The sequence below is a fragment of the Phalacrocorax aristotelis genome, chromosome 6, assembly GCF_949628215.1.
Source record: "Phalacrocorax aristotelis chromosome 6, bGulAri2.1, whole genome shotgun sequence".
NCBI classification, from domain to species: Eukaryota; Metazoa; Chordata; class Aves; order Suliformes; family Phalacrocoracidae; genus Phalacrocorax; species Phalacrocorax aristotelis.
This window is the reverse complement of record NC_134281.1, coordinates 11,608,899-11,629,608: the sequence shown is the minus strand read 5'-3', so window position 1 is coordinate 11,629,608 and position 20,710 is coordinate 11,608,899. Positions and strand designations below refer to the sequence as shown.

General features: G+C 44.0%; 1 protein-coding gene across 4 annotated transcripts in view; it reads left to right on the top strand.

Moving 5' to 3' along the window:
- The window catches only part of PLXNB1 (plexin B1), an 83,236-nt gene that overhangs the window by 29,659 nt on the left and 32,867 nt on the right, over positions 1–20,710 (top strand). For all 4 annotated transcript variants that reach the window (XM_075095940.1, XM_075095941.1, XM_075095942.1 and 1 more), the window contains 5 exons: positions 11,202–12,345; positions 16,931–17,113; positions 17,532–17,660; positions 19,402–19,502; positions 20,203–20,335. In XM_075095940.1, the coding sequence (XP_074952041.1) occupies positions 11,212–12,345; positions 16,931–17,113; positions 17,532–17,660; positions 19,402–19,502; positions 20,203–20,335 (1,680 nt within the window). In that variant the 5' untranslated portion in view covers positions 11,202–11,211. The remainder of the gene's footprint in view (positions 1–11,201; positions 12,346–16,930; positions 17,114–17,531; positions 17,661–19,401; positions 19,503–20,202; positions 20,336–20,710) is intronic.

Sequence of the window (20,710 nt, the reverse complement as noted above, 5' to 3'; positions counted from 1 at the left end):
GATGGAGGGCTGTGATTGTAGGGTGGAAGAGTATGCTGCATCACTGCTGCCAACCTGTGGCTCCTGACCACATGCACCTTGAGAGCCCTTCATGGATGGTTCCTGTGCCACCATTCTATGTTGGACTATGTTTGGAAGCACCAGATATCAAAGATTCCAGCCTGTGTGGGAAAGTCGTTGCTCAGGGCTGTTGACACTGGTGCCAAGTTGATCCTGGCTCTCAAGTCTGCACCCAGCCTGTTCGGTCTTCTGCAGTAGTGCAGTGAGAGCTATTGTGTTTTATACGTGTCATGAGCAACTTGGCTTAGGCTTTTGAACAGCATTGTGTTTTGCTATGTGTTCTTGGCCTGATGAAAGCTTTGGTATTGGCTTGCAGAGGTGGAAGATGATGTCTGGCCACCTCAACTTGGATCATTATTTAGCAGACCTATGTAACTCAATTATCAGAATATTGAGCCTAATAGTTTGTAGCTGACTACTAGTCGCCTGCCAAGCTTAAGCACTAATTTATGGAAGATTAATTGATCAAAGCTTCATTTCTGATAATGCTTTAAAATTAGTTGAGTAATACAAAATAGAATATGCTCCAACTTGGTTTGAAGGCAAACCATAAACAGATGGTGGTAGTGATGTGGAATTCTGTTGATTTTGCTGTCTCTTCTGGGTGGGAGGGGTGGTAGATGGTACTCATGTGGTTGCATTGCATTAAATTTATTTGCACATTACTGCCTGTAGCCAGAACTGCTGACACTGTTGGAGTGATAGGGGGAAGACTGTCAAACTGCTGTCAGGCCATAATGGTTCTCCAGAATATTACTGGGGAGGGCAGAAAAGTGAATTTTATTTGAAGTGAAGGAAAACTCCAGGGAGAAGAATTTCTTCCTGCCCACCTAGGGCATATTAATTCTTTATAGAGCTGTTGTGGTAGTAAAACGGAAGACTTCTGGAGTGTCAAGGAAATGCTGTTCTTTAAAAGGCCAGAGCACCTTGCACTGCTCGGTGTTTGCAGAGCAAAAGGATTTATTCAAGGCAGTGTCCAGTGTTTAACAGTTCTGATTTGCATCTTAACAGCTGGATGATGGCGCTCAGGATGTGGTCCTTGTGTGTCTGCTTGTGGTCTGTAACACTACTAGCATGAAATCCTTTTGCGGTAGGACTCTCTGTTCTCCATTCCACTGTGCAATTCTGCAGGGCCTCCTTTCACAGGAGGTTCACAAGATGTTTGAAGCTCCTTTCCTCTCTTGCTACATTACTCCAAGGTCAGGCTAAATGCAAAAGGACTTGCCTTGGGAGTGTAGCCTTTGCCTCTGGGATGTGAGAGCTTGGCTAGGGGTCACGGTGCCATCCTCTGGGAAGCATGCACTGGTTGCAGGAGGTTGTCTCCCTGCCTTCTGGAGGGCACCCTGCCAAGGAAAATAGACTCTAAGGCAGAAGCAATTACACCGAGAAGATAGCGTGCTGTCCTGGCTGTTTCTGGGTGAAACGGTTGGGCCTTTCCTCTTTATAGAAATCAACACAGAATAGCTAAAGCAGCTGGTGCAGAGCAGGACTCTGGCTTAGATAGCCTATGGAGCCAAAGCTGAGAACAGGAAGATCCTGGCTAAGGCTGGGGGGAGGTGCCCCTAATGATAGGGCAATGCGGTTGGGAAGGCGTGCCTCGTTTGAGGTGGAGGCTGGTAAAATATGAATCATGTCTGTTTGAAGTAGTGATGAAATCCCAGATGAAGATTTTCTGTAATACCTGGCCAAATAGTCTGGTGTGCTTCAGCTTTCCTTTCTCCATGGTTCGAACAGACGGTCCTGACCTACTTTTAGCAATAGCAGTTCTGTTGAATGCTACCCAATGCTTAGCTGTACGTACGGCGAACACATGCTATCTGTTTTGTTCAGTCAGTGTCTGAGTGAGAAGTTTTCATCAAATGTTTAGCAGACAGGAAAAGCTGTTCCTGGAGAAGACATTGTTGGTGCATTAAACTCAATTCTGCCACTTCTGAGCACTGTGGCTCTGGCCTTCACTTTGGTTTCCCAGTCTGCTGAGGGTGATGTTTGCTTGCTTTGTTGCTGTGTTGTGCATTAACTTTTGTGCAGCTCTGTCAGGATTCAGTTAGATGGTATCTAAATGTTAATATGATAGTGCCTTTAGAAATAGTCAATGAGGTTAGGTTTCTGGCTTCCTAAATATGCGATGAGGCAGGGCTAAAGTTACATTCTTAATGTTTAAAAATAAATAAAACCTATAAATGTACCGTAAAATAAGAAGTTTAAATAGAAGTATCATCCTGGGCCAAATTGCAAAGCTTTGTGTAGCTCAGTTCCTGCCTTTAATGAGATCCAGAAGCAGCCATTTAATGCGGGCTGTAAGAAACTGGGCGTGTATAATGTGGTGGGTTTGTTTTGTTTTTTTCTCCCCCCTCATTTTATTCCTAGCTTATGACCATCACCAGTTTAGGGCCCTCCTTGGCCAGGAGTTGTATCTAACTATCTGATCTTGACTGTATCTATTCTCCATTAATTTATATAATCCCTTTTCTAACTTGTTTATGTTTCTAGTCTCTGTGACATCCTACAGCAGTGAGCTCTACAATTTAATTATGCACTTCAAATGTTATTTAAAATATTCTACATCCAAGGGCCAATATCCTTGAACTGGCTTACAAAAGTTGTCTGTAACTTTCATGGGTACTCTCTTGTTTCTGCATTGTAAGACATGGTAGTTGATTATTCCATGTTTTTCATCTTGACACTATGTCATGTTTCAGTTCTCTTAAATATCTTCCCCTGGTTGTTTCTTTGTCCATCTGAAGTCCTGCTCTGCTCAGTCTCTCCTTATATGGAAGCTGCTCTATGCTTCTGATCATCTTTGTTGTCCTTTTTGTCATTCTGTCTCCTTTTTAAGATGTGGGAATCAGAACTGCCTGCGGCATTCAACAACATAATGGTGATGCGTGTTTTCTTTCCTAATCACTCTGAAGGTTGTTTTTGCCTTTTTGCTTGATACTAAATACCAAACTGACCTACCAAGTTTCCAAAGTTTTCCTGTGTGATAACAGCTAACTTGGATCCTGATATGTTTATATAATTAGAATATTGGGTATTGCTTTTGATATTTATTGACATAGAATCATTGAATGGTTTGGACTGGAAGGGACCTTAAATATCATCTAGTTCCAACCCCCCTGCCATGGGCAGGGACACCTTCCACTAGACCATGCGCTCAAAGCCCCGTCCAACCTGGCTTTGAACGTTTACAGGGATCCACAGCTTCTCTGGGCAATCTGTTCCAGCACCTCATCGCCCTCATTGTGAAGCATTTCTTCCTTGGATCTAATCTAGATCTACCCTCTTTCAGTTTAAAGCCATCACCCCTTGTCCTATCACTACATGCCCTTGTAAAAAGTCCCTCTTCAGCTTTCTTATGGGTCCCCTTCAGGTACTGGAAGGCTGCTATAAGGTCTCTGCAGAGCCTTCTCTTTTCCCTGCTGAACAACCCCAACTTTCTCAGCCTGTCTTCATAGGAGAGGTACTCCAGTCCTCTGGTCAGCTTCGTGGCCCTCCTCTGGACACCCTCCAACATGTCTGTCCTTCTTATTGTGGGGGCAGGACTCCAGTTGGCATCTCCCGAGAGCATGGTAGAGGGGGAGAATCACCTCCCTCAACCTGCTGGTCATGCTTCTTTTGATGCAGCCCAGGACATGGTTGGCTTTCTGGGATGTTAAGTGCACATTGCCAGGTCATGCTGAGCTTCTTGTCAACCAACACCCCAAGTCCTTCCCCTCAGGGCTGCTCTCAATCCATTCTCTGCCCAGCCTGTATTTGTGCTTGGAACTGCCCCTACCCATGTGCAAGACCTCAGATTCTGTGTAGTTAGGAGCACATGATTTCTGTTACTTTTTGCAGTCTTCTCTGAATTTGATGTGATGAATAATTTTTTAATAATAAAATTTGGCACTTCTAGACATATTTTTCTTCATAGATCTTATGTGAACATATTGAACAGCACAGGTTGCAGAACAAATTCTTGGCAGATCTCACTGATAACCTTCCTCTGATGGGGAAACTATTTTGGTTTCCTGTCTTTTAACTACTTATTAAATCATGATAGAGACTGTAACTTTAATTCCACAACAGCTTAACCTTTTTTTCCAAGAGTCTTCGCTGACAGTTTTTTTAAAATTAGCTTAGTTCATATTAAGCAGATTAAAAACTGTTTCTTGGATCTCAGTTAACTGGAAATGGGAAATCTGCTCTTAGAACTTCCTGGTTACTGCAGGGATTTCTCTCTGCTCCAAATTAGTCTGTATTTTGATCAACAATTGGGTTCTTGAACTTCTGCAAGCAAATATGTTTCTACAGGAGGTGATGGGGTTAGATTTACATAGATTTGCTTAGAAACAGTGGATTTGCTTAGCAGGGTGAATTGGATGGGTAACTTTAGTGAGCTTCTGCTTTCCCAGCAGGATTCTATTACAGCTGGATTAAACCTATCTAGGCTCTCTGGATGTACTCTACGCATTAAAGGCTAGAGAATGGGATATTTTTTTTTCTAACTAGTTGCCTGGAAGAATATTTGAATCACTGATGGTATTTGACTGGATACAAGCTTGACGTATGATGTGGCAGCTAGAAGAGCAAGGGATTCTTGGGCAGGTAAATGGAGGCCTGGTGGGTCGAACTGGAAAAGGTAATGTCTGTTAGAAAGCCAAAGGGGTAGCCTGTCCAGGTCAGATGCTGTGAAAAGGGGATGCTCATACAGGTCAGGTACCTTAAAAAAAGGATGCAGACAAACTGGAAAGGGCTCAGAGAGCTACAAGAAAAAAATTAATTATTTCTGACCGAAGAAATGCAGACCACCTAATATATCCATCCAAAGGATTACATGTGGCTGCAGTCGGCGATTCAGAAAGGCCCAAAGCTGGCAGGATGTGTAGGGGAAGGATTGCCTTATGTTTGTCTGCCTTTATACTACTTCTTAGGCATCTATTATTGTCTGTTGCTGGAGCCAGGGTTTCTGTGTAGGTGGACCTCTGAGTTAGAATAGCTGTTGTTATCTTCTTGCCCAAGGAGGATTAATAAGAAGGATTAGTTATCAAACTGTTCACGCAAAAATCGACTAGAAGCTTCTTTGACCTGGGAGATCCTGTGACAAGCCTAAGTTTGACAAAATGACAAGGCATTTTACTTGGGGTAAATAACCCTCAGGGACCAGCTTCCTGGGTTAAGGTGGTAGTTTCTGTAAATTAGGAGCCCTAAGACAAAATTCTGCTTTCACTGGGAGACTTTAGTCAGGAGTTCGTGGGCTAGAAGAAGAGATTGCTTAGTGGTGTTCTCCAGTTTGATTACACAGAAAGTTGGAGCAGATCCTAAAGGACTCTAATCTTCAAATGTATAACAGTGGAAGAAAGTTATCCTTTGATTGTGTTAAGATTCTGAGAAACTAACAGCTGCCTTGATTTCCCCTTTTAAAATGTATATACAACATGGTACTTGAGTTCACTTTTTGTTACAGTTTGAGAGGATGGTAAAGTGAGAAGTCATCTCTCAATTTACAATGTCAGAATACCTATGAAGAAAGCTTCTTTTAACAGTAAGCATCTTGTGGTTGCTTTATAGGCCTTGTAAATGTTTGCATAGTTTGTCTTGATTTATAAAAAGTTTGCTATTTAACAGTGTATTAATCATTAAGTTTTCATTAACCTTTTGTACTGGAAGCTTAAACTCATGTTTTTAATATATTTTCATGTGTGCAAGAAAAGAGATCAGTTATGCTAGAGCTGTTTAGGAGAAATACCTGTCCACTACCATCAATTAATATTTAGGTATGCCCAGGGGTGTAGAAGCACTTTCTACAGTTTTTCCAAGAACTGTAAAAATGCACAAGCATCATTAAAATGGCAATAGAGTCACAAAGTTGACAAAATATTTTGTGTAACATCATTTTAGTATAACTTCTTCAACCCCATCCAGCAAAGTACGTTGCAATGGTCAGCAGTAACTATCAAGGGTTTAGAAAACAGAATTTTCCCAAGTTTTTATCTGCTAATGCTGTTGATTCTGTAGCCTGAAAGTACAGGTTTTCTACCACCTTCCCTCGCTGTTTCATATTTTGTATTTTGTCTTTAGAGGATTTTTTTTTAAGTTATTTTGGCCTCAGCTTTGGTGTTATTCACATCTGGTTTAACAGAGCTCCCTTGTCTGTGCCGGTCCTGCTCCGACAGGATGGCTTGGACTTGGGATTCTCCTCGGGGTCAATTTTATTTGGAAAACAGAGGTTTGTGTTCATCTCTGCCAGAGCTGCTTGCTGCAAGTGTTCTAAAACAGCAAAGCAGGGAACTGGCCTGGTAGTAGTAAATAAGACTCAAAAAAAAGATTGATTTATTTAATGGGAATGTCACCTTTCACAGCAGAAAACAGCAAGTCTCTGTGGAGCATATGAAACTTAGAAAGGGGCTGTAATTCAGGGTTTTTGTGCAGAAAGCATAGCATCTTCCTGTCATCTTCCTGCTGCTGGGTAAATGGCTTGAATGTGCTGGAGCACAAGTGTCGTCGTGCAGCTGGAATAATTACGCTTTTAATTTTTAAATATTTCAGTGCTCTCACTGTGGGCTGGCTCTGCAAATGATACAGTAGAAATTGCAGGTGCAAATTTCAGGGACCTACTTTTTCGAAGGATAATTCTGCTGGGATTGGTGTTGAGTATGGAATCTAGCCTAGAAGCTGGAACATCATCTGACCTCTCTGTATTTGGGGGATAGGATATGGTATTAGCGAAATAATCTGTGAGGATTTGAAATAATCTTTGTGTGTTGATACACTGTTAAAATGTGTCCAAATGAGTTTTGGGTTTGTTTCTTTAATAAATGAGTAAAGTGTCTGAGAGGGATATGTGAGGTCAGGGAGGTAAAAATAGTGCTACAGAAAATACGGTCTTATTTCAAATTCCAGGTAACAAAATAGTGCTGTTGCTTCCACATTATTGGTTGTTGTCTTGTGGACATGATATAAATATTCTGAGGCAGAACTGACTAATCCTCTAGCCCTTCTGCTGTGAACCAGATTAAATAGATGAAACTTAGAAGTATCATTTGGATATTAATATTTTACATTGTGTTAGAGGCAATGTTCAGAGCATTGTCTGGAGCATTTTCCTGTTTAACGGGAATTCATCAGAAAAATGGAATATTTAAAAAGAATCTTTAAGCCTTGGCAATTGCCTTCAGAATTAATTGAAGGCTATACACTTTTAGTGCAATCTGTCTGTGACAGCTGTGTTATACGCTAGCAGTGAGCACGAGAAGCAGAACGGCTCAGTAAACCCATAAAGAGCTCAGTAGTGTAGCCTGTCATGAAACCATCAGATTTAAATGTAGGTTATCCTCCTCCTTCCTGTCTTCCCAGAGAGGTTGTGATGGGCTTAACTGAAGAGCAAGAATAAAAAGGGCAGTGATGTCCATGCCTGAGAAACAACTTGGAAAATTGAATCAAAAGATGCTCCTGGCTTTTTTCCTCTCAATTTTCACGTAGGATGCGAATGCTTTTAGCCACTGGTAGCAGCACACTGGTGCTCATTTCTAACGCATGTTTGCTCACCTAGCAATAAGTACAAGTTCATTTGCTAATGGCCCTTCAGTAGAGAGCAACAAGAGCACTGTATTCAGTGTTTACCCATTGTGCAGAGCGATTAGAACTAGCTTGCAGAACATGCTGTACTACCCCTTTTTCTCCCCATCTTCTCAGCTGCCCTCTGTTCCCTGAGTCACGAGGACTAGATAGCAGTTTCTTAACTGAACACCTTTGAGGACTAGTTCTTAACAAAGTGACTTCTAGGGGCATGTGGTGACTGAGAGAAGAATAGCTTCAGGTCAGAGCTTTGACCACAGCAAGATCTGCTTTTGATTATGGTCTGCTGGAACAAAGGGCTAGTTGCTTTTCCATCTCTTTCCAGTACAGGTGCTCCAATAGATAAAATGCTTTCGTTGAAACATTAGTGATAGATTCAACTACAGATCAAAGAGCTTGTAAAAAGATCTGTGTTGCTAGACTGGTGTCATGCACTGGGTTTTGAGTTCAAGTACTGGTGGCATGTGTGTTAGTTCTACCCCAGCAGTTGTCAGTGATGGTATGTGGTGGACAGAGCAGAGCCTTGCAGCTCATAGGCATGACCTCTAGCCAGAAAGCCAGTATTTCAGAATTCATAAGTTCTGAAGACACATGCTGATTTTACTGTGTAAGTACTGGCATAGGAAGGTTGCAATAGCTAGAAAGATTAGAGATTCTTCTAAGTGGTGTAATGATGTCTTGTGATTCTCAGCTGCTTCCAGATCAAAGACACTCTTCTCCATGTCAGTGTGGCTCTGTCATGATGTAGTCAAGCTCCTGCTGTTGGATGGTCATCAGCCTATTGTTTTGTTTGCAGGCATTTTAAGCTTTGAAACTGAGGAGACTCCAGACAGTTGCACAACAAGCCATCGTGATGTCTGCATGATGGCAGTGCAGAGGTACCGAGGTAACCAGTTGTGTGGTTAAGGAGCTCCTTGAATAAAGTTTTTTTTCCCAATAAAAATGGTGAGAATGCATAAAAATAACTCACGTTTGACTTGGGGCAAGGTATGCTCTGCTAATGTAAACCTGAGGCGATAGAGTCAAGTTAGAGCTCCATCCTTCAGTCGTACATGTATCTACTTGCTGGCTATATAAATACCCTTCGTCAGGCTTCACAGATAACATCTCCTGCATGAAGAGGGCTGCTGTCAGGTGCTACACTCTCTCACCACCCTGGAAAGAGACTCCAAGGGTAGTTCAGCACTGTTTGCAAATCTGGGTGAAGCAGAGTGTGTTCATAGCACTGAGAGTAGAAAGCACTGTCTATTATCAGGGCAAACAAAGGCCCTAGTGTGCAAGTAACCTAAACAGTGCTGGTACGGTGTGAAGCAGTGGCTGTGTGCTCTGGGGGAAAGCTGCCAGCCTAGAGCCAGCATTCCTGCGTCTGGGTATATCCTGACAGTACTACCTACTTACCAACAATAACCATGTGAAGTGGAGCTTTTCCAGAGCTTCACAAAGCCTATATTTAATAATGTGTTGTATTTATAATACCTTCCATCCGCTGGATTTCACAAGTAGACTAATCCTCTCAACTGCCCTTTCAGTAGAGCAAAGATGCCAGTTTTACTGATGAAGGAGCTGGAAAGCAGACTTCTGTGGAATTTTTTTTTTTTTGGCAATAGCAGTGAAATAAAAGATGGATCTAGAGTCTTACAGTTATTGTTCTCACTATTGCTACTGTGTTTCCTGCACACTGTGTGCTGGGTCTTGTACAGAACGAGTGTAAGACACAGTTTGTGTGGTGACCTAAATCGGTTAAGTCCTGCAGTAAATGCTGGGGTAGTCTTTTCTTGAAATGCTGCAGATCTTTTTCTACCTCTTTACTCTAAGCACTTCTGGGCTAATAGCTCTTTGAACTTACCAAGAAGATCCAAGAGGGATGATGCTGTAGGAGGGAAGTGATGATAGTTTTCGTAGCTTTAACTACAAAATTAACATCGCTCCTGAGGAGCTGAGTTGCCAAAATAAGCACAGCAAATTACAGGCCCGTTCTGGAAGAGACACTGCACCCATCAGCTCCAAGCCTCTGGCCCAGCTTGCCATATGTGTAGCTGCATGTAGCTTTGATACCCTGTCTGCAGGAGGAAGGGAAGGGAATATTCACAGCTGCACCACTACCTACTTCTCAATTCAAATAATGTGGCTCTCATAGTAAATTACGAGTACTTGCAGCTGCTGCCCTTTCTCCATGGGGAAAGCATTAATCTAAATGTTGCAAGTACTTATTACCACATTTCCACCATGCTGTGGGGTTCCCCATGCTGTTCAGGTCAGTTGTTCCCTTCTGAGGCATGGCTTGGGTGTGTCACAGCAGATTTCAAGAGGGCTTGATCTAAAGATCCTCTGGAGGGGAGCAGAACAGGTCTAGTGGTTCCCTGGGTCTGTCTAACAGCCACCCCATCTGCCCTCGCCTGCGCTTTGAGGCATGGGACAGGAAAAAAAAGGAGCATTGTCCACAGACCAAGCATGTTTAAATTGCCTTTTACAGTACTGATAGAGATGCTGTGGAGAGATGAGTGCTAGCAAGAGACTTCTGCCTCAGAGAGCACAGTAACAAGAAAGCAGGATAAGGAAGTCTCCCCCTCGCCTGGACATGCCATCTAACTGCCCAAGGAGGTGGGGGCCACAGGGGCTGGCTTGGCAGGGCTGGGGGCAGGCTGGTGGCCCCAGGGGGGTGGCTGGGAGCTGTTATGACAGACGCTCTGGAGGCCACATCCTGGCACCCAGGTCCTGCTTGGGTGGGCGATGCTTGGTGGCAGAGATGGCGTGGTAAGGTTTCTTCCGAAGCACTAGTGGAAGAGCCTTAGTCTCAAAAGAGGCTGTTGATAGCCATAAGCGATAAGAAAGAGAAGGATCAACCATGGTATCTAGCTCAAATACAGAACAAAGGGGTTATTAGTTTGCTCTGAAACGGATCCCAGCTACAGTTTATTTGAACAATGGTCCTGTAGGTTGTGTTTGTCTTGGACAGTGGTTTGTTTTGCTGTGGTGTTACTCATTAGCAATGTATGCAGTGTTCTGGCTGCTATAGGAATGTGGTCCTGCCCTGGAGAATTTCCGATATACCATTACGGGAAAGAGTTGTGCAGGAGTCAGGTTAAACATGGCTTTTCCTGACTTTGCAAGAATACTGATCAGTTTCAATGTTTGAAGCACCTTCTCTCACAGCATAGATAGGGCCTTTGTCCTTAGGTTATGTCCCTAGATTGATGAATTTGTGCTTTGGATTGTTTATTCAGTAAGTTTAGTACAAGTCCTGGGCTTGTGAAGCGAAGCTTTCCCCAGTACCACCCAGCAGTCTCTGGGAAAGCCCCCAAGAACATTACCTGCAGAATTGCAGCTTCTCCTGAAGATACCATACAGTGCCTGTCATCTTGGTGTGGAGAAGATTGCGTAAAGTCTCTGATACTCCTGCAGGCTTCATTGTGTTGGTGTTTCTGCAAGAGTCCTGTGTTAGCTCTTTATGTCTAATCTTCTGCTTTCTATGGTTATTCATGTCCTCTTTGCCCACCTCTCATAAGAGTGCTGTTGAAGGATTCTGAGTGTCAATCTTCACTCCTGGTTTCCGAGGAGTTATAACAGCCTTTCCTCTCTTGCAGAGCATTTACCATGCCTCTGGGAACATTCCTTCTTCCTGTTCTCTGTTTCTTGGGAGCAGCAATTCCACGGGGACTGCAGTATGTCACATTTTCGCGCAACACTACAAAATTCCTCCACCTGTCTATGGACTTGGAATCTGGGACTATTTACTTGGGGGCCACCAACTTTCTTTTTCAGTTGACATCTGACCTGCTGATGAAGAAGGTGGTTCAGACTGGACCAGTTCTGGACAGTAAAGATTGCCTCCCCCCGGTCTCAAAGCTGGAGTGCCCTCAGGCTCACCACACTGACAATCACAACAAGCTGCTGCTGGTGAACGTGGTGCAGAAGGAGCTCATTGTGTGTGGCAGTGTGCACCAGGGAATCTGTGAGAAGAGGAGTCTCACGTCCATTGACCATGTCCTCTTCCGACCAGAGAGCCCCGGTGACACTCAGTATGTTGCTGCCAATGATCCCAATATCACCACTGTGGGACTCATAGCCTACTCAAAAGATGACGTTCCCTTGCTGTTTGTGGGACGAGGGTACACTAGCCGAGGAGTTGGAGGAGGGATTCCTCCCATCACTACCCGAAATCTCAGGGCCCACAGCGGGGATGTTCAAGCAACAGACTCTCACTCTATCTTCTCCTATGAAGAAACAGCAAAACTGGCTGTGGGCCGGCTCTCTGAGTACAACCACCATTTCATTAAATCCTTCACTTATCGCTCAAGCGTCTATTTCCTATTCTACCGTCGGGACCTCAAGTCTCAATCGCGTGAGTACAAGACCTACATCTCGCGAATCTGCCTGGATGACTCTCATTATTACTCGTATGTGGAGTTACCTCTGCTCTGCCAGAGCAGAGCCAACACTTACAGCCTCCTGCAAGCAGCCTACGTCACCCAGCCGGGAGAAGGCCTGGCCCAGGGGCAGCTGGACACCGAGGGAGAAGTGCTGTTTGCAGCCTTCTCTGCCTGGCAGGCTTCTTCTGGCAAACTGAGTGAGGAGTCTGCGCTCTGTGTCTACGCAATGGAGGAGGTGGATCGCCTGACCAACTGGACTAGAGATGTTTGCTACATGAGAGATGGGAAATCGGAAGAAGGGATAGAAGTCGCATATATTGAATACGATGTCAGTTCCAACTGTGTCCAGCTGCCAGCGGTAAGTGGCTCTGCACCCTAGCCAGGGTAAGGAGCATTCAGCATGTTCTTGCATTGCTTTGTGTTCCTGACTTCAGCCCATTTCCCACAGAGGGGTGTTGAAATCTGTTTGGGTTAAAAGCCTTTGGGCTGAGGCTGTTTCTTTGCTACTGCAGCAGTGCAATGCAAGAACCATTGCATCCTGTTCAAGTACAGTCTGTCTCATTGCTGCTGCAGCTCTCTGCCCCACATGGGCAGGTTTCCTTACAGAGGGACATGGACTGTGTGTGGCAATGGGGAGGGTATCTGGTGTGACCTGGCCCTGAGACCTGTCTCATGGCAATACCAGGCAAGAGCACTGAAGCTGCAGTTCAGGTTGTTCTTTATCAGTAATTTCATGTCCTGGTCTGTACTGCAGGGAAGGAGAGGAGCATGTGCATGTGCACCTGTGTGTTAGGAAGGGAAATTAAGAGGTGTGCTGTGTCTTGTTGCTTATGGTAAGGTGGAGCTCACAACGTTTTCCTGCAAGGGCACCCAGGAACAAAAAAGAACATAAGCAAAACCAAGTGTCAACAAAATCCTAATTCCCTATAGACTGCCTTAGTCCTGCAGAACTTTATGCTCAAGGAAGACCTTTTCCTGACCTGGCTCCTCTTTGTCTCCAGAGCTTTAGGACATGATAATCCTTCTTTAAATTCTACTACAAAGGCATGACCGGGTGTTGCAGGATAAAAATGTGAACTTAAGTGGCTGTGACCCTGAATCCTTGCAGCCATGCTGAATCCATCAGCCATGCTGGCTGGTGCTGTGATATCAGGGATGGTGACACAAACACAGATCAGCAGCGTTCTCCTGGGGTAGTGCTGGATGCAGTGTCCTAGCATGAGGCTCTGTGGTTGCAAGCAGCCTATTTTCACCAAGGGCGTTGCTAGTCCTTAGCAGAGCAACATGTTATCCTGTGTCTTCCTTCTACAGAACAGCCTGTCCAGATAATTGCCTCTTCCCAGCCTTGTGCTACAAAGAGCAAAGTGGTACCACAGAGCTTTGGAAGTCTCTGGGTTTGGATGTGTGGTCCAAAACCAGTTTTAAAAATACCATTTTCCTTTCAGTAGCTAAAGCTGACTGTAGAATACTTGCAGGACAAGGCAAGGATAAGGAGCGGACTTAGAGCAGGACAAATGTAAGGTCAGGAGGAGTACGTAAGAGTTGGGAAGCAAGACACTGCCCAACTTGGTGTCCTGCTTTCACTGTATTTCTCAGTTGTGCTCCATGTGTCCTTAGCAGGGCTGCATGGAAGGAATTGTTACAGCTGATTTTTAGGGCAGCTTGAGGGAGTTAAATGTCAAACTGGTGTGAGCACTTTAGAAAAATCCTTCATTCAAAATCATGTAGAGTCCCCCTGTACCATTTGATCCAGTGGAGAAGTGGGTGCACAGGGTAGGAGGAAAAAGGCCAGTGTCTGCTGTGTGATTTCTTCGCGCATGATCCCAGGGTCCCAGCTGCATGGTTTGGCTCTAGTGGGCTGCCTAAAGTATGGCACCTTATTAACAAGTGTGTCCAATGGTATGTAAATGTCCTAACAAACTTTATCCTTCACCATTCAGTACATGGTAGCGGTTGTCATTAAGATTGTATCTAACAACACATAAGGGTCCGTGCCAGCTCCAGCCTGCTCCATTCAGTGCTGAGTGGAAGCGGCTGTCAATGAACATTTTATGCAGGAACAGTTTTAACTTGGTTTCAGTGGTGGCAGCTTGTGCTGTATGTAAAGATAATGCTAATTAATTTCATGGTTTTCTGCCTCCAAACCAGCCTGTGCACAAGGTATGCCCTTTTCCCTAGTTAGCACTGCCTCAGATTTTTAGTCCATCAGGAGAAGCTAATATTGAGTTTTACAATCTCTTCAACTGGAAGAAAATGCTTGTTTTTGTAAGAATTTCAGAACCAGTTCACTTGTTTGGTTTGCTGGAGATCCATTAGTCTTGAGATGCAGGAGACTATGTAGATGCTGTAAGTGACTTGATAATTGGAAGTGTAAAACATGTTTCTGTAAGGCTTGGGAAGGCCGCATACTTCTGTGGGTGTAGTTTTCAAGGTATGTAACTTGTCCTTTTGCACTGAGCTTTCAGTCTTCTTCGTGCATACATATAGATTTGTCCTATTGTTGCTTGCTACCCATGCAAGGGAGGAAGCACACACCAGAAATCTCGGCAGTAGCTTCATCCAAACTTGCTGCATCACAGTAGGACACTGGATGAACCCTGAAGTGTATTTTCTGCTACGTCGCCAAGATGTTACTCACCGAAAACAATTCAAACAGCTTCTATGTAAATTTATATAAGCACTTTATTCATGGTTTTAATCCTGTAGAACAGCACAAGTTTCAGCTCTTGACTGTGATTAACAGCACTGCAGACAGTCCCTGCGAGGCCACAGGCAGGCTGTGCCAGCGCTGGGAGAGCTTGCACAGGTCACGTTCACGGTAGATAAACATTGTGTGTGAAGTGACTTGCCCTTGGCATCTCATATAGGCGACAGCAGTGCTAAGCACAACTGGGGTACAACTATTTCTAACTTTTATGTGGGGGTTTTTTAAGCAAAGTTTGAAAAATCAGCCTCGGTAGTGAGGCCATTAGGCTCCAGCATTTGTCTGAATTGATACAAATGTCGCAAAAGATAGCTAGGCTCACATTCAAAATAAACATTTGATGCCTTTGTGTACAGCAATTTGGCTGTGGACTGCTTCCTAATAAATCTTGTAGGAATTGGACAAATGGAGAAATAGAAACCTTTAAGTTACAAGAGGTAGTTAGAAGAAGCTTAAGAATCAAATAACAGAGCTGATACGCAAAATAAATCTGTCACTAAAAATGAATGATAGCTTAAAGGATGGTAAAAAATAACAATCCTTAAAAGTTGTAACCTCCTCTCAGGCTGTAAGTCAGAGCCTTACACCTAGTGTGCACAAAGTCAGTTGAATTAGTATTTGAAAGGAAAACAACAAAATATGAGAATGAAAGTAGTGCTTAGTCTAACTGGCATGGTTTCTTACCTGAAACCGCTGCTAAGATAGCAATACAATTGAGAAGTGTGACTTTTGACTTTGTCAAAAGCTCCTGATCATTTTTAGTTTCTCCAGGAAGCAATCAAGTATTAAAAAACAAACAAAACAAAAACAAAAAAAATCCCAGAGAAATGGGAGGAGGGGGAAAAAGGATCAGCTTTCCATGGGGTTGGTGAGAGGTGATAAGTGGAGGCCTCAAGAATGCCACGTTGTGCTGTTATCACTGACCTCCGGCAGGGGCAGCTCTGTTGCCTGGTGCCGGATGGTACCATGCTGCTCAGTGCTGCCAAATGCAAAGCCACGGACATCAGACAGAATGAATATGGAAGCCTGCTCGCAAGGAGTATAAATTCAACCACATTGCCTGAGGCAGGAGAGGAAGCTGGAGTCATCGTGGACTGTGCAGTTAACACCTCTGCTCCACATGCAGTTTTGCAAGAGTAATTAGTAAGGGGCTGGACAGGAGGGTGAAAATGTTATGCATAAAGGATTTCATTATGAAAATCATTAGTATACTCCAGCCACATTGTTTGAAGATAAGCCACTGATTGATTAAAAAATTGTGTTTTTAATAGTAATTGTTGGGTGAACAGTCCTGCATTGGGTCTCCAAAAGGCTACTGTAAAATTAAAGTGAACACAGAACAAAGTGTCAAGAAAGATATAAAGCAACAGAGGAAATATCCTAGATGAGGCTGAGTTTGTTACTTAGGAAAAAGATGAATCATAATGGAATATCTTCTCTCTCACATACAAATATAAGTAAGTTGGCAGCTTTCATTCTCCTTTAGAATTCAGTAAGTGAAGGTTTGGTGGGATTGGAGGGATCTAACTGGAAGAGAAGGTTTTGCACAGTGCTGTGGAGTTAATTTTCAGAAATCTCACAAGACTCAGAACAATTGAAGCAGTGTACAGAGATGACTCTTGTTCTGGCTTTTTGTGGGTCTCTGGTTGAATGTCCTCTACGATTTCTGTGTGTAGTTTGTGAGTTCTTTGGAGCAGGCTGTGCTCCACCCTGTGTTTATGTATGTCCTGATCCTTTGGGATTCTACTTCAGGCTTAAAATTTGTAGGTTATACAACAAAACTGTGCTAATTGTTGGAGGTGATGCTTTGTGACCAGGTGGTTTTGCACTGGAAGCAGGAATTCTCATCTTTTTGGTTTGTTCTGAAAAATAGAATGAATCTTTCCCAAAGCTATATTGTGGCAGTGTAGAACCAGCAGTGTTTTTTGGAGAACTTAAGAGTTTAGTAGAGTTTTGATGCATTTCATTACTGATGCTGAATGGACCTGCTTAAATGCCTGCAGGATTCTGTGAGGGTACAAACAGCCAACACACCTAAACTAATTATTAAAAGCTGGGTTTTTTTACTGTCAATAAAAAAAGTTTAGAGGGGTTCAAAGCTGATTTCACTGCAGGGGCACCTCTTTAAAGAATTCGGGTGGAAGGGGATGGTGGGAAGTGTTAAAGGTGCTAATGTTCCTTGTATCCATTTTTTTGTGTGTGTGCTTATTTCCCTGTTCTTTCCGCTCCCTAAAAAAAGGACACCCTGTATGCATACCCCTGTGGCTCTGACCACACTCCCAGCCCTATGGCCAGCCGGGTACCCTTGGAAGCAGCCCCCCTCCTGGAAAAAAGAGAGGCCCGTCTGACAGCTGTGGCAGTGAATGTGGAAGATGACCACACCATTGCTTTTCTAGGAGACAGCAGAGGGAGACTGCACAAGGTATGATCTGGGTGCAACAGGAAGCAAAGAGGATAAAACTAATCAGGAATGCTCAGGTGGAAGGGGAGAAAAGGCAATTTCTCTTGTCCATTGGGAAGTCAGGTTCCTACTACAGATCATTAATATCAGATGGACTCTTCTCACACTGTACTGACTTTTGAGAATGTGAATGCCCCAAACAGTGGTCACATTGCCTTTGGTTACATCAGCACTGAGCCCCTGTGTCAGGGCTGGTACATCCTATGTGGCTTCTGCAGGTAATGCTAGGCACATGCTCCATGTGGCTGAAGTCATTGCATTGAGATTTCGGTGGGAGGTTGAAATCCTTGCATACAGCAGTTGTTCCAACTTGTTCCTAATGTGTGATGGGTGCTCCCAACTCCTGCTTTGCCTGCATACAACTGTGACTCTCTTGCAGGTGTACTTAGGAGCAATGGGAGATGCACATATATATGCTTCTTTAACTATCCAGTTAAATAGCATGGTGAGTGGAGACCTGCTGTTTGATCAGTTGCAGGAGCACCTCTTTGTCATGACCCAGTCAATGGTAAGAGCAATAAACTCTCTTCCACAGAAGAGCTGTAAGCATTTGAGGTTCAGACAAATTACTGATGGGAGTCGGGGAGGCAGAGAGACAGTGTGTTGAGCTAAGCCTGTGCTGGGCAGCAGCTGCCTGTCAGTCCGCCTTACAGGGATGGGGACTGGCCTTTTGCAAAAGCTGGAGGAAGTCTTGTTACCCTAAACTGTGTCCTGTTTGCATGTGCATTTCCCTAAGTCAGCCAGGCTGTATTAGTAGTGATGGAGGAATGTGAAGTGCAGGCTATAAAATGTTGCTCTATTGGCATGAAGACAAGGGACTGCAAATTCCTGGTTTCCTCTGTGTTGAGCAGGGACTGTTTGGACAACCATTTGCATCTGTATGTGAGCAGAAGAATGTGAGCCTTCTGGGTTCACAAGTAATGTGACCTGTCTTGGTTTTGCGAAAGATTAAAAAGAGAAAAGGGAGGTTTTGTGTAATCAAAACTGAGGCATTTCTCCTGTTTTTAATCAGTTAAAAGATTAAGCTGTTCTTCTGTAGGCATGTAACATACAAAAAGCAGCAATGTGTAGGAAATGTCTTCAGAAAGCAGAGGTGCACTCTGACCAGGTGTATAACAACAGTCTTGCAGATGAAATAAAGCTGTATAAGGGACCACAGTGAGGCACCTTTCCCTCTTCTCCTGCTTTCTGTAATTCTGTTTGCGCCCAGTGGCAGTTGGAGAAGAGGCATTGCGATGCCTTAGGCTCCTGGGATCAGCTCCTTGAGCTGGAAAGAAAAGGATCCTCCTAGCAAAGAGGAAAGCAGCCCTTGAGTAACTCTGAAGGAAAGAGCAAACAAAAAATGAGAGCGTGCTGGAAAACCACTGCTTCCCTTCACCTCCCGCCCCTACCCCAGAGCACTTTGACATACTCAGAAATTTTGTAACACTTCAAAGGAGGAGTTGAAATCTGTGAGTGAAAGAAGATTAGGGAAATCTGAACTATATCCTTAACAGTAATTGTTCTGTCAATTTAAAAAATGCAAATTACATCCAGTACTTGGGAAAAGTAATAGGTTGGGGATTAGAAATTGGTATTTTAAAGTAACCGACAGTATAGTCACTGAAGTGTAGTAGCGGATTAGAAAGAGGGCAAGAGGCTGGAATCCACAAGGATAGTAAGTTAAAGCAGGGGGTTTTTTGCAAGTAAAACTTACCCCCAGGTGTCAGAAGGTTTTTGTTCCACATTGATCAAAGCTTCTTGGTCTACTTTCAGTCAAAATTACAGTTCTGCCAGACAGACCTGGGCAATAGTGTAGGTGCATTTAGAGGCCTCAGCTGGAGCTGCTGTGTCCAGCTTTAGTCACCTACGTGTCAAGAGAGATGATCTCCCATAACAGAGGCCAGAAAAGCAAAAGAGTGGATGGTATTGAGTCTGCTATTCTCTGATCCATTTTGTTAAAAAATAGTTTTGTCACTAAATAAAGTCTCCTTCTTGCAAAAAGTGTCACAGATAACCCATTAATAGCAATACACGTTGCTTGCCTCAGTGCCTGTGTACAGCCTGATATTTAGATGTCCTTCACCAATATGTGAAATGGCCATTCAGATGGGCTCTGGAAACTTCTTCCTTTTTTCTTTATATTTTTATGCAGTATTGGGGATTAAGAAGTTGTTTCAGTGAGCATCGGATGATAGGACTTGCTAGTTCGGCAGAAGCCATAGACCTGGAGCCTGTGCTGTGTTTTCACTGACTCCTTTCTCTGACAGGTTGTAAAGGTTCCCATACTGGAATGTTCCCTGTACTTGGACTGTGAATCCTGCCTGGCGCTGAAAGATCCCTACTGTGGCTGGTGTGTCCTTCAGGGACGGTAAGATAGATCCCTGTTCACCTGCAAGGATTTTGGAGGGATAGTGCTTAGGGATTGTCTCCACTTACCCTCTTCCTAATGTCTGCGTCTGCATGTCTGTGTGTCTGTATTTAGTTTATTTTTAATTCTTTTATGGGATATTCTCTGTAACTTACCATTCCTGTCTGCCTCCCTAAAACACCACCAGCAGCCACACTTGCGCTCAAGGGTATCTTTCCATTGCTTTTTGGGGTTTTGGTCACCACTCATGATGATCCTGTCCAGTGGACTTTGGCCTGATTTTAGTCTGACTGCAGCTCAAACTGCCCCATTTCAAATTTAGAGGAACCATCTTATCTTTTCTTCTGGTATCACTCTCTTGTTTAGCACTCTTTTTTACTTCTTGATCCCCTACTGATGTTGTTCAATGAGACATGATTTATTCCAGCCTGTGTGTCTGCTTGCTGACTCTGTCTTCCTGTAGAATGCCATAGGAACTAGTTTATGACCCTTGAAGCCCAAAAAGTGCCTAGCATTTATATTTTGGCAACAGTTCATCCTATTATTGAAGGTGGTGGAAGCCTGGGACTTCCATGGCTTGTATAGCAGCTTCCCCAAAACTCTAGCAAGACTTCAGACAGCCAGTGTCCGCTTGGAAGCCAAATGTGTCCTGCTAGGGCTGCACAGATCTCTCATAGGGCTTCTTGCTATTTCCCCGCAGGTGCAGCCGTCGCTCTGAGTGCTTGCGGTCCAGGTTGAGTGAGCAGTGGCTTTGGAGCTTTAACTCTACACAGCAGTGTCTGTCTGTCCAGTCACTAACTCCAGCCAATATCAGCAGAGAGGAAAAGAGAAATGTGAGTGGTGATGATCCTCTGATGATGCTTAAGCATGTAGAAAGTCCCCTGCAAACTCTGAGGAGTCACAAGTCTTTGTTGCTTTCAGTGGGGTACTGAATCACTGAGCCTTCAAGCACATGTTGTCTGCCTCACATAAGAGACACAACAGCTTGGCTGTACCAGCAGATAATTCCTCTTCTCCTCCCCCCCCCCACCCCCCCCCACCCCCCCGTTAAAACTAAATGTTCTTGCCTGCTAAGAGTTACTGGGTATTCTGGAGTATTTGATGGCTGTTTGGGTGGGGTCCCTCTTGGTGCAGTATCTATAAAGTGCCCACATCTGTGGTTTCACAGTGTTTCTGACACTTGCTGTCAGGAAGATCTGAAAGGAGCT